The 12220-nt window shown below is 40.9% G+C and overlaps 2 protein-coding genes across 3 annotated transcripts; both read left to right on the plus strand.

The window, feature by feature from the left end:
• The first annotated feature begins 1854 nt into the window (after positions 1-1854).
• LOC146393142 (chymotrypsin B-like) lies at positions 1855-4012 on the plus strand. Of its 2 annotated transcripts, none has more exons than XM_084926993.1 (7): positions 1855-1915; positions 2274-2377; positions 2458-2537; positions 2944-3025; positions 3107-3287; positions 3535-3668; positions 3801-4012. In XM_084926993.1, exons 1-7 carry the CDS (start codon positions 1855-1857, stop codon positions 3960-3962), a joined length of 804 nt encoding a protein of 267 aa, XP_084783119.1. In that variant the 3' UTR covers positions 3963-4012. The 2 variants fall into 2 exon arrangements, with proteins under 2 accessions (XP_084783119.1, XP_084783128.1); XM_084927002.1 differs by having other exon boundaries at positions 1864-1915; positions 2458-2543; positions 2947-3025; positions 3107-3278.
• Positions 4013-9497: 5485 nt separating this feature from the next.
• Positions 9498-11463, plus strand: LOC146393143 (chymotrypsin B-like). The gene is made up of 7 exons (XM_084926967.1): positions 9498-9599; positions 9733-9836; positions 9932-10011; positions 10198-10276; positions 10362-10542; positions 10774-10907; positions 11230-11463. Exons 1-7 carry the CDS (start codon positions 9548-9550, stop codon positions 11389-11391), a joined length of 792 nt encoding a protein of 263 aa, XP_084783093.1. The 5' UTR covers positions 9498-9547; the 3' UTR covers positions 11392-11463.
• Positions 11464-12220: the final 757 nt, after the last annotated feature.

The following is a 12220-nucleotide window of genomic DNA, read 5'->3' on the forward strand; positions in this document are numbered from 1 at the left end:
CAGATAAACAGAACTGAATCAAGTGAATTGTAAACCAAAGCCAGTCAGTTGAGATACTGTCTCACAGTGATTCACATTTTTGTGTTATAAAAACTTGAAACAACAGAAACTTTTGACAGTTAAAATGTTCATATTTTTAATGCTAATTTTAAATGTGTTACTTTTCAGTAAACTGTGGCGTTTCTGGGTTCACATCTTATTAATAATCCCACAAAAGCAACATGTCAGAGTCACAGCTGCCCGACTGTACTGTCTAAATATGCAGCGTGCACCGTCAGCCTGGTGGAAATAGACTGTTTGCTCAACCATTAAGCAACCCAGATATTTTAATGAACTAAAGGAGGGGAGTTTATTTTATTTATGCAAAAAAGACATTTACATTTATTTAAACAGTCTGTGTCAGTTACTTCTTACAAAACAAATATTATATGTATCACTAGTGAAAACGTGATAAAACCTACGGCAAGTTTGAGTAAATTATTCATTACCTTTGGCTAGTATTTATAATATAAATATGTGACTAGGTAAAAGTTTGATGAACAACAATTAGTCCCACTCTTTCTGCATAGTTTGTTACTTCACACTTATTTAAACCATAACGGTGGAAATAATGACAAATTTTAAAATAGTTAAACAAATTCAAAGCAAATCAATCAACAAACAAAACCTATGATACTCCCTGTAATTTTCTGCTACACTAATATAATAAAATATAATACCTGTGAAAACTGTGAAACTGACAGGGAGCATTTTCCCATTAAATGATCACAACAGCACATTTTAACATACAGCTGGGTCATAAATGTCCACTTGTGGTGATTTGAAGGTTAAAATAATTTAATTTATCTTGGCCAAAAAGAGAAACGGACATTGTTTAGCATCATAAAAATGATGTTTTAATCCCTGCAATTCTCCATTAAAAGGCTAAGCCTTCAGATGCTAAACAAAGCATTAACAGCGTTAGTAGAATAACATAGACATGACAGGGGAAAAGAGACTAATAAATAAATACTACACTCTTAATCAAGGTACAAAAAAGGTTTTATCATTTAATTTATACAAAAAAAAAAATGTTGTGTAGTATCTGGTTCACAGAAACATGAATCATTTTGTTTCCCAATAAATAAAGTGATGGGTGCCACGGATGTCTAGTGTTCTGTTATTAAATAGAAATTCTATTCATTTAATCTGTTACTCCAAGTGGATTTAGCAAGCACGACACACTCAAATCAAAAGCTGATTCATTCACACTGAGCTGCGTTGTTCCACTAATAGAAAAACAATATGTTATATCGAGACGCGTTTATTCAGAGTACATTTATAAGCAGCAGTAGATTACTGCAGAGCGAGCAGAAACAGAAACATGATGGAAAACACAAAGCAAAGCAAATAAAGATAACTATATACTCTGAAGACAAGTTAAAATGCAGTTAAGATACTGTTGAATATGACCCGTTTCTGTATATAATCTGGTTTTGATTAAACATATATACACTCCAAATACTTGGTTTGATTGCAGTGTATTGTTTGTATTTAAACAGCAGGAAATGAAATCTGTTTTCAGCCTCTTTTCTCATCGTTTTCTTGAATTTTCCATCTGCTTAATTTAACAAACTTGGGTTTTGATAAAACTACATGAGCACCTATAGATGTTCCCGAGTAAAACAGTCGTCAACATTTTGTTTTTTTACGTTTTTCAGCCAATCACAGAGCTGCTTGTCAGGGTGTGAGGGTCGTGAGAATCCCACCATCGCCTGAGCTCTGATAACCTGAGGAGGAAACTGTAAGACACTTCTGATTGGCTACGGTCCAACACGCTGCGGGGATAAAACAGCAGCTTGACCCTTCATCGCCATGACCACCATGGCCTTCCTCTGGATCGTCTCCTGCCTCGCCTTTGTCAGCGCCGCCTACGGTGAGAGTGCCAGGTTCAGTTTTCTTTCAAAGTTTGAGTTTGACTCAAGTTTTCTACACTTTTATTACTTTTTAAAAGTTAAATGTGTAACTGCTGCATGAATTAGAAGATCTGTGAAACGTATTTTTTTAATAAAAAGTTGATTATTAGTTTAGGCGGGCCACAGTAACTGCATGTGAGATGATCAGCTCTCAGTTGCAAAGATTACTGTGCAGTTAGATATTGAAGTACTTCAAACGGTCAGTGTGACTCTGCTGGTTCAGCAGCTCTCTGATCAGCATGAAAGCGTTTGGTTTCAAGCTTTGTGGTGATCTCAGCAAAACAGCTCTTTAAAGTTCTCTTTGTGTCAAAACCTTAGGCTGTGGCACCCCTGCCATCCCTCCCCGGGTCACTGGCTATGCCCGCATTGTCAACGGCGAGGAGGCAGTGCCTCACTCCTGGCCCTGGCAGGTGTCTCTGCAGGTGAGTCAGCTGACCTCAGCAATCGCAAGCAGCTTCTTCTCCTTCTTCATTATCTGAGTTTGCTCTTGTTTTCCTAACAGCAAACCAACGGCTTCCACTTCTGTGGAGGATCTCTGATCAGCGAGCAGTGGGTGGTGACTGCTGCTCACTGTAACGTCAGGTCAGCATGAGAAAACCTCGGCACATCAGCTCACACATCTGTCTGCGGCTGGTTGCTGCTTAAGATGCAAAAGTTTAAAAAAAAAGTCAGACAAATATCATGCATCTATTCAAACCAACAGTGCGACTTCCTTTGTGTGACTCAGTTCTGCACAAACATACCAACCCATAAAAACAGCTCGAGGTTTACAGTTGCACATTTATGGTGGCTCAGTAAATTCCAAAAACAGCTGATTAGTGTAGACTTTGTCTGACAGACAACGTTGCTTTTGTGTTGGACTGCTATGGATAAATTCCCTTTCAACAGGTATTTGTGGTATGAGGATAGCGTGTCTGTGGACTGAATAATAACACTTTTTCATTGTGTGTTTTGACATTTAAAAGTTGCATTCCTATCCTACTGCTAGGACCTACCACAATGTGATTGTTGGAGAGCACAATAAGGGTTATGGCTCCACTGAAAACATCCAGGTGCTGAAGCCTGCCAAGGTGAGAACCAATCATCAACCAACGAGCTTTCAGAGCATGCACTTTTCCCTTATCTAACCCCTCCCTCCATACTTCTCACAGGTCTTCACTCACCCCAGCTGGAATCCCCAAACCATCAACAATGATATCACCCTGATCAAGCTGGCCAGCCCTGCTCACCTGGGCACCAACGTGTCTCCCGTCTGCCTTGCCGACACTACCGACAGCTTCGCTGCTGGCATGAAATGCGTCACTACCGGCTGGGGTCTGACTCGTTACAACGGTGAGATCTCTTGCACAGTCGCATGGAGGAGAGGGCAGTCTGAGTTTAACCCTCAGTGCAGTTGATTGCAGTTTCTTTCTTTAGCCAACAAAAACGTTCTACTAACAGTTAATTCTGCTCAAATTGTCAAGTTGGAAGAGTTGTGGTTCACGTATTTCTCCATCAGTAATATTATCAGACAAACTATGTGTATTATCAGTGTGACAGGCATTTATGACAAAAATGTTCCATGGTTACTGTCCCACAGCTCCCAGTACTCCCAATAACCTACAGCAGGCCGCCCTGCCTCTGCTGTCCAACGAGGAGTGCAAGAAACACTGGGGCAGCAACATCTCTGACGTCATGATCTGTGCCGGTGGAGCTGGTGCCACTTCCTGCATGGTAAGGACCCGCCCACCCACCTGGAAACCATTCCAGATTTTCTTCACACACGCTTTGTCTCGTTCTAGTGTTGGACGCTTCCACGTACCTGTTGGTCATCACTTGTTTGTTGTTCATTACTCTCTTTCTCAGGGTGACTCTGGCGGACCTCTGGTCTGTCAAAAGGACAACGTGTGGACTCTGGTTGGTATTGTATCTTGGGGAAGCAGCCGCTGCTCCACCTCCACTCCTGCTGTCTACGCCCGAGTCACCAAGCTCCGTGGGTGGGTCGACCAGATCCTGGCTTCCAACTAAAAGCTAAACAGCTAAACCTCCTCCACCAGGGACACCCACAAACCCCATAAGACCCCAGAAGTGTGACATCAGAGTGTGGACCGAGGTCATTGATGATAATAAAAAACCTGAAAATCAGAGACTGCGTTAGAGTTTGACTTCTTTCAGCAGAGCCTGAATCTACTTTGCTTACTGAGTTTACTTTAGCATATTTCATCACTTCTTAAAAGGGCAGCACAGCATGGCGACCTTCTCTGAGACGCCCACACCATACAGCACGTGAGCATGTCAGCTTGATATTTGAAGGCCTGATTACTTTTCCACAAAATTAGCTACATCCATCTTAAAAGCAGATTAGTGCTGTGCATGTGTGTGTTTCTTGTGTATGTTTGTGTGTCTTCTTTGTAAGCTGTTTCACTCTTTAACAAAGACATTGTACAAGAAAGTGTTTTTGTAAATGCTCTAAAAAGAAATAACATGAGAAAAACCCACTATTAATAAACTGTAGTATGTTAAACATGTGAACAAGACTGAACATCAGCATCTTTTCATATTTACATCAATTGATTTATTTATAAGCACATTTAAAAATAACACACAAACAACAACAACAAAAAACATTACAAAGAAAAGCAACAATGCGCTTACCTTTAGTTTCCAGAGATGCACAGACTTTTCCAAAGGAATCAAAATACTTGTTTACAGTTTTACATATTTATTACAGATTAAAATGCCTGCAAAATAAAACTTGGCACCTGCTCCATGTCACCATCAGGTGGTGATCAGCTGACAGCACAGTCCCTTTCTCTAGCTGAGTGTCCAAGACATTCGATGGTTTGATTACAAAATCGATCATCAACCTGCAGCATGAACATGGTTTTCCTTATCAATAAGAGTTATTAACACAGGAGCTGAGTAATAGAACATCACTCGGGTTCAGACTACGCTTGTCCCAAGCATTCTCCCCCAGTGTCCTTAATGGAGTCTGGATGGGCACCTTCCAAGCACCAAGAAGGCCAGGTACTCTAAAGGAGACAAGTATACTCAGCCCTGCTTCCACCTCTTGCTGAGGGTTGTAAGTCACGGCAGATGGCCCCGCCCCTCCCTGAGCCTGGATCTGTCGGAGGTTTCTTCCTGTTAAAAGGGAGTTTTTCCTTCCCACCGTCGCCAACGTGCTTGCACATAAGCGGTCATATGATTGTTGGGTTTTTCTCTGTAAGTATCATTGTAAGGTCTACCTGACAGTATAAAACGCCTTGAGGCGGCTGTTGTTGTGATTTGGCGCTGTATAAATAAAATTTAAGCTCCAGAGTAAAATAGAATCCTGATTTAATTTCTAATAAACTTTGGTTCCCTTCAAACTGTCCGGAAACAGTTGGTCTATAATTTGTTGAACAGAGCCATAGATTTTATACTTTCACCTAAGTAAACCAAAGAGTGGATAGATATAGACGTAGTCCCCCAGTTTAATAGCCTCACAATTAACTGAACAAACCAATAATAATAATGATTTCATAAGAACTGGTTTTAATACTTGAATGAAAATCCTTTGTGATGAGTGAAGCGTAGAACCCACGGACATCACCGATGCTGCACTTCTTCCCGTCAGCTGCTGTTTTTTTGTGAGTCTCTCTGTCTTCAGTTTTCTGTTTAATAACTGAAACGTGTAAACAGTAGTTCACACCATGTTGTTAACAGAGGCGTATTTTGATTGTAGTTGTTGACAGTGTTACACCTGCCACGACAAGCGACTTGGTTTAAAGATGTGAAGCTGTTTTTCCTCAAACATGGAAATAATTCTGTCATCATGCACTTCAGTTGGCTTCTTTAGTCTTTCAGGTCTTTCAGGTATTTTGGTGTTGTTGTCCAGATCTGGACACTTCTAAAATTTTGTTCTTGCTCTTTGATTGCTTTATTTCCGTTTTCAGGAAAATGATGGCCTCCCTCTCGTGCACTAACACCTCATTATTACAGATACATTAAAATTATAGTGAAAAGCTATAAAAGACAAGTTCAACACTTCAGATATTGTCTGCTTCATTAGTCATAATGTCAGTCAGTTTTTCCATTAATTCTATACCTCTGAAAAATGGGATTATTTGCTGGTTTCTTAAAACATTCATGGTAAATTTTTGTAAAACCCCTTGAATTAAAGCTGAAAGTCTGACTTTGATCGCATTTTAAATATTTGGTTTAGAATCCACTGTGCCAGTTTGTTACAAAATAAACAATGGAACAAATAAACCCCCTCAAAACAACAACAATAAAAAAGCATCCCAAAAAAACAAAAATCAAACTGCATCAGAAACAGTAGCAGTCGCTCAGAGCTGTGAACAGGAGTCACACAGTATACTAGCATGCTTCTGCTGCCGGTCTGGGGAACCTCGACTCACTGCCATTTGGTTCCCAAAGCAGTAATTCTCAAGTTCATCAATTTTAATTACTCAACCAGTTTTGTGTCTTCTTGCGGTAATTATATAGATATGCTTAAGTTGCCTCTGACTCACTGTAAGTGGCCTAAGAAAAAAATTACATTTAAAAACCACAATCTGTATTTAAATGATATTAGAGTGTTTCTTATACAGCACTTTTCTACTCTGAGCACTCAAAGCACTTTATGCAACATGCATCATTCACCCATTCATACAAACACTTTTTTTCTACATAGGTGCTTTTTACATAACATTTATATTTTGATAGATGCTTTGGAGGCGAACTCGGGGTTAGTATCTTGCCCAATGAACACCAACACAGTTTTCTTACATATTGATTCTGTGTTTATTAAGAGACCTGGAATGTAAATGAGGACTTTGGGTGAGCTTCTGTTGTTTAAATGTGCTACAGGCTATAAAGAATAGATGTGACAATATTTTTTTCATTTCAAAAACAAACAACAAACCAAAATAAGCTACAGTTTGCTACAGTGGGGTTAGGTCAATTGGGGATTCAAATTGCGAATGTGAGTGTCTCTGTGTTAGCCCTGTGATAGACTGTGCTGGATCCGCCTCTGCTGATTACCAGTTAGATGTTCGGTTTGTTCTTGATGACAGAAAACAAACACGAGGGCCAACATTTATCTTTTCCAAACAGTTTTACTTATTTCAATAACAGATACAAACTCACTGTGAAGGATGTTTCACACTGAAGTATTCACTTCACATCTATCCAGTTCAGTTATTTATACTCATCACAAGACACACACAAAAAGGCATCTCATGAAAAGGCTAAAAGGTGTTTCACATCGATTTTTCATTGTAAATACTAAACAGCAATTGACATCGGAAAACTTGCAGAGCTGGAACTCATTTCATTTGTCACATAAACATGACTTTTTTTTTTTCTTTCATTTTTAACTCAGGCCAATAAAACTATCCAGGTTCTCAGAGCTGATTAACTCAGTAATGTTAATGATTACACAAACTCTTCAAAACCCATTTTGTTTGTTTATTTGCTTGTTTTTTGTTTCTTGCTTTGTTTTTTATGCATCATCTGATCAGATGCTAACAATACTAACTAAGAAATACTAATAATGAATAATAAGAATGTTGATGTCAGAACACATACAAAATGTTTAAGTCCACTTGCTGCTGATAAACACTCAATGCTGGGAAATGCACACCTGTTTCAGAAAAATGGGCGTCAATATCCAGATAACAGCAGGAACCAACTGGAAACATGAGAGTGGACAAAAATACTAAAGAACTGCGGTGAAACTAAAGTAATTGTTTCAGTTTGTTTTTAATGTTAACACAACATACTTCTATTAGTTCAATCCCAAATTTAAATTAAAAATTAAAGTTCAATAAATCAATCAACTGAGAGCTCTTACAGATGCATTTACAAATAATAACAGCAATAATCTACATGTTACATTTAAGTGAATTATATATATATATATAAAAAAAAACTGTTTTGTTAAACATGCAGCTCTGCTTTCAAATTTCACAAATAAATTCAATAGAAGTAAAAAGTGCAGCAGTTAGTCTTGTGAATATTAATAATTTAGCTATTAATTTATGGGTTGTGTTTATGCCCTCATTTTTTTTTTTTAATTTTGTTAATTGATTTCAAATTGAGTTAAATTGAGTTAAAAATAAATCAAAAAATGTATTAGTTTCACAACAATAAGAGGAGGAAGATCAAGAGTGGGAACAAAAAATATATATGAGGATTTAGATTTTCTAAATAGCTTTATTTTATTTTAACACTATTTTTAAATTTTCCTTTACTTATTTACTAACATTTGTCAGGGATCACTGACTAATGTTTGATGTAACCCATGAAAAAGTAAATATCAGGCAACAACAGACGTTAAATAGCTAAAAACAGGAGCTACAGACTGACAGCAAAACAACTAATAGGTCAGGGGGGAGATACTTTCATCCCCACCCAAGACTGAGCACCAAGTACGGAGCGAGAGCAGATGACCCAACAGATTGTGGCAAAGCTGGAAACCTGAAACCTGTAGTCAGTTACCAAAACAATGTGGGGGATGTGAATGCTGCATTACGGACAACCAGAAGGAGAAGATCAAAGTAGGGAAGGGCGGGAAGGAAGTTAGCCAACTATACAGCAAGCCAAGCTAAAACCTCTTGGCCAGTCAATGCTCATAATGGCTGGTCTAAGAGCAGACCATAGCAACCATCACGGGGGCAGACATCAAAGAAAGGGTCTCCAGTATAAAGCACCAGGCCTGATGCACGCCAACTTGCTGAAGAAGCAGACTGCACTCCATGAGCAACTATGACGCCCATTATGGCTACCTGAAGGATCCCCAGAAAGAAGGACAGGCCCCTGCACAGGATGCACCAGCAGATAAAGGAAGTGGCTGACATCCATCCTACACAGCATGGAGGCACTAATCATGGCATGATCTCTCATAGAGGATATAAAGTCAGAGAGATGCATGTTTTGTAATGACAAGGAACAGGCTCATCTGGTAGAGTGGCTGCAAAAAAACATGGCATGCAAGCAGAGTGCAGCAGCCAGTGCAACACAAATTTTGGGTCCTTTGCTCCAACTAGCGGTCAGCGCAGAGCATTCCATTCCATCCATTCCTATGTGAAGGGCCTTAAGGATGCCCTTGAGACCACCCAGCATGTAACAGTGGGGTGCAACATGCTAGCAGGCAGGGCATACATGGAACGCCATAATCAAGTGGCTGGCATATTATACAGGAACATGTGTGCCAAGTATGGCATGAAAGTCCAGTGGTCAAAATGGGACACACCAACTCGGGTGGTCGGCAGACAAACCGGTGATGGCTAACAAATCAGACATAGTAGTGATGGACAAGCAGAGGAAGACAGTCGTAGTGATAGACAAAGCAATACTGAATGACAGCACCATCAGAAAGAGGTAACACGAAAAGCTGGAGAAGCACTGAGGGCTGAGAGAAGAATTCAAGAAGACCTCAAGATGGTTCACATGTAAAAGTCTTAGTCCCTTTTGGAAAATCAAACTTTGCAGCTTGTCAGCAGCACCTGCTAGAACTCCCACTGTCCACTGATAAGATGTTGCCTATAACCGCCCTGGTTCCATCCAATCACACCATATCCCTGCTGTATAAAAGCTCCTCCAATAGGTTGCCCTGACATGATCTAGCCATGGCCTTCCTGTGGATCCTCTCCTGTCTCGCCTTCATTGGCACCACCTACGGTGAGACAAACTCTCTAATGTTGCAGCTCATTGGGTGAAGCGTGTTGTTTAATTTTACAGTTAGTGCCAATGTGACTGTTACATGAATTTTATTTTTGTTAATGGCATAATTCTGATGTTCTGATGTCACCAGGGTGCGGAGTTCCCGCCATCCGTCCTGTCATCACCGGTTACGCCCGCATTGTGAACGGTGAGGAGGCAGTGCCTCACTCCTGGCCCTGGCAGGTGTCCCTCCAGGTAAATGAAGAAACAAAGACACACACACGCTGTCACAGCTCACCACACAATCAGATGGAAATGTCTAACCGTTGATGTTCATTTTGCTGTAACAGGACTACACCGGCTTCCATTTCTGTGGTGGTTCTCTCATCAATGAGAACTGGGTGGTGACAGCTGCTCACTGCACCACCAGGTAACTTTAAGCTGGTTTTGAAGAATGAAAACTCCAATTAAGACATAGAGTCGTGTTTGATGAGGAGAATCCTTGTTTAGAGGGCATTGCTGTGTATCTGGGGTAGAATAAAACTAAATAAAAACAGTTTTCAGGTAATGTGGTGATCTCAGAAATGCCCACATGCTTCTGTTCTTTTCTGTGCAGGACCTCCGACCGCGTGATCCTCGGAGAGCACGACCGTTCCTCCAGTGCCGAGAACATCCAGACCCTGGCTCCCAGCAAGGTGGGTGAAACACTGCATCAGCTTTCATCGCATAGCTACATGTCAGGGTTTGTTGGCCGCTCATAATGATGTCACTTCCCAACAGGTGCTCACGCACCCCAACTACAACAGTTACACCTTCAACAACGACATCACACTCATCAAGCTGGCCACCCCTGCCCAACTGGGCACACGTGTTTCCCCAGTTTGTGTGGCCGAGACTTCCGACAACTTCCCCGGAGGCATGAAGTGTGTGACCACTGGCTGGGGTCTGACCCGCTACAACGGTAAGAGCTCACCCACTTTTTTGAAGCAGGCTGTGCTGAAACCTGTTATTCTTTGTTATTATGTCCTCGTAGACACTGATCGGTTAAACAATTATTAGATAGACATATACGTGGGTTTGGACTGTAATGAGACCACCAGGTGGAGCTTTAACAGTTGTGCTAAAACACGAGGAATGATAGAGCATGATAAAAAAGTCTCTAATGTCTGATGTGTTTGTGTGTGTGTTGCAGCTGGCAACACACCACCCCGTCTGCAGCAGGCTGCCCTGCCCCTGCTGACCAACGCTGAGTGCCAGTCTTACTGGGGCAGCCAAGTCACTGATATGATGATCTGCGCTGGAGCCTCCGGAGTCTCCTCCTGCATGGTGAGTGGGACCTCCATCAATTACAGAAGCACTGATCCTGAGCTTTTTATGCGATGGCTGTGGGTCAGGCGTTAGATCAGGAAACCTACTAATCAGAAGGTTGCTGATTTGAGCCCTGGTTGCTAAAGTCTGCATGCCAAATATCCTTTGGCAACATACAAAGCTGCGCTCCGATGCATCAAAAGAGCATTGACAAAAGGGCGTGGCCGAATGGGTGAATGAGGCAAGTTGTGTAAAGTGCTTTGAGTGCTGAGATAATGTAGAAAACCAGTCCATTTACCATTTAGCTTTTTATAATGTCTTATTTATTCTTATTTTTCAGGGTGACTCTGGTGGTCCTCTGGTCTGTGAGAGATCTGGAGTCTGGACTCTGGTTGGTATTGTGTCCTGGGGAAGCTCAACTTGCTCTACCTCCACTCCTGTAGGCTATGCCCGTGTCAGCAAGCTGCGTGCCTGGATCGACCAGACCATCGCTACCAACTGAGCATGTCACATATGAGAGGTTTCAGCATCAAGCTAATCCTCAATAAAACACAGAAAATCTGAAAAACTCTGACCTACTCGTGAATGTGTCTTTTTCTCCTATTATTCATTTTCATTTAAGACATCGAGCATTCGGTGAATGAAATGTGTTGAACTCGAGAAGAGTTTTGTCACGTTGGACTTGTCTGGTGTTCCTCAGTGCCAGAATCAGGTTGGCCTAGCCATACATAAATTCTGGAAGCAGCGAATAACAAATAGTCTGGCTCAGTTTAAAATGCACCTGCCAACATTATGAAATCTTTGACGTCTAAGTCATTAGTAGTGATAATTCTAACACATCTTCGGGTTACACTGAGTAGATTACACACACTGTTGGGTTATTTTTCTTTTTGAGAAAAGACAAATAAACTCAAAGTATAAGTTTTCAAAATTTATTACACAGTTAAAGTTTAAAGTTAATTTTGCAAGGCGCCACAGACCTCCTTCTGTCCAGACATAGAAAGGCCACTGCACACAAGCAGCAAGCACTTTTATTATGAGACACACAAACAGAATTCTAATATGACTGGTTAAAAAGTTGAGGCGTAGCCACTGTTTAGACTTGGCTTCTCCCTTATTTGCGGCGTAGTCCAGCCCTTGGCTCATCTTACATCTCCAGGAGTGGACATCTCCCTGTGAGGAGAGGAAAGACAACTCCTCCCTACCTATTCCAACATGTCCTCATCAGTTATTTATGACAGCACATTTACTGCAACATGGAACAAAAAAATCACAGATCGTATTTGCTGTACAAGTTTCTGCCTTCTAATCACAGCAGCTTGTTATCAGGT

The sequence above is a fragment of the Perissodus microlepis genome, chromosome 1, assembly GCF_051167445.1.
Source record: "Perissodus microlepis isolate ML-2025 ecotype Zambia chromosome 1, ASM5116744v1, whole genome shotgun sequence".
Classification (NCBI taxonomy): domain Eukaryota; kingdom Metazoa; phylum Chordata; class Actinopteri; order Cichliformes; family Cichlidae; genus Perissodus; species Perissodus microlepis.

What these genes read in the sequence shown, in the direction of transcription:
- LOC146393142 (XM_084926993.1), top strand. Translation starts at nt 1,855, where the DNA reads ATGACCACCATGGCCTTCCTCTGGATCGTCTCCTGCCTCGCCTTTGTC. An exon ending in GCTGCTCACTGTAACGTCAG is followed by an intron (nt 2,538 to 2,943) that starts GTCAGCATGAGA and finishes TCCTACTGCTAG; the next exon opens with GACCTACCACAATGTGATTG. An exon ending in GGGTCTGACTCGTTACAACG is followed by an intron (nt 3,288 to 3,534) that starts GTGAGATCTCTT and finishes ACTGTCCCACAG; the next exon opens with CTCCCAGTACTCCCAATAAC.
- LOC146393143 (XM_084926967.1), top strand. Translation starts at nt 9,548, where the DNA reads ATGGCCTTCCTGTGGATCCTCTCCTGTCTCGCCTTCATTGGCACCACC. An exon ending in CCTGGCAGGTGTCCCTCCAG is followed by an intron (nt 9,837 to 9,931) that starts GTAAATGAAGAA and finishes TTGCTGTAACAG; the next exon opens with GACTACACCGGCTTCCATTT. An exon ending in GCTGCTCACTGCACCACCAG is followed by an intron (nt 10,012 to 10,197) that starts GTAACTTTAAGC and finishes TTTTCTGTGCAG; the next exon opens with GACCTCCGACCGCGTGATCC.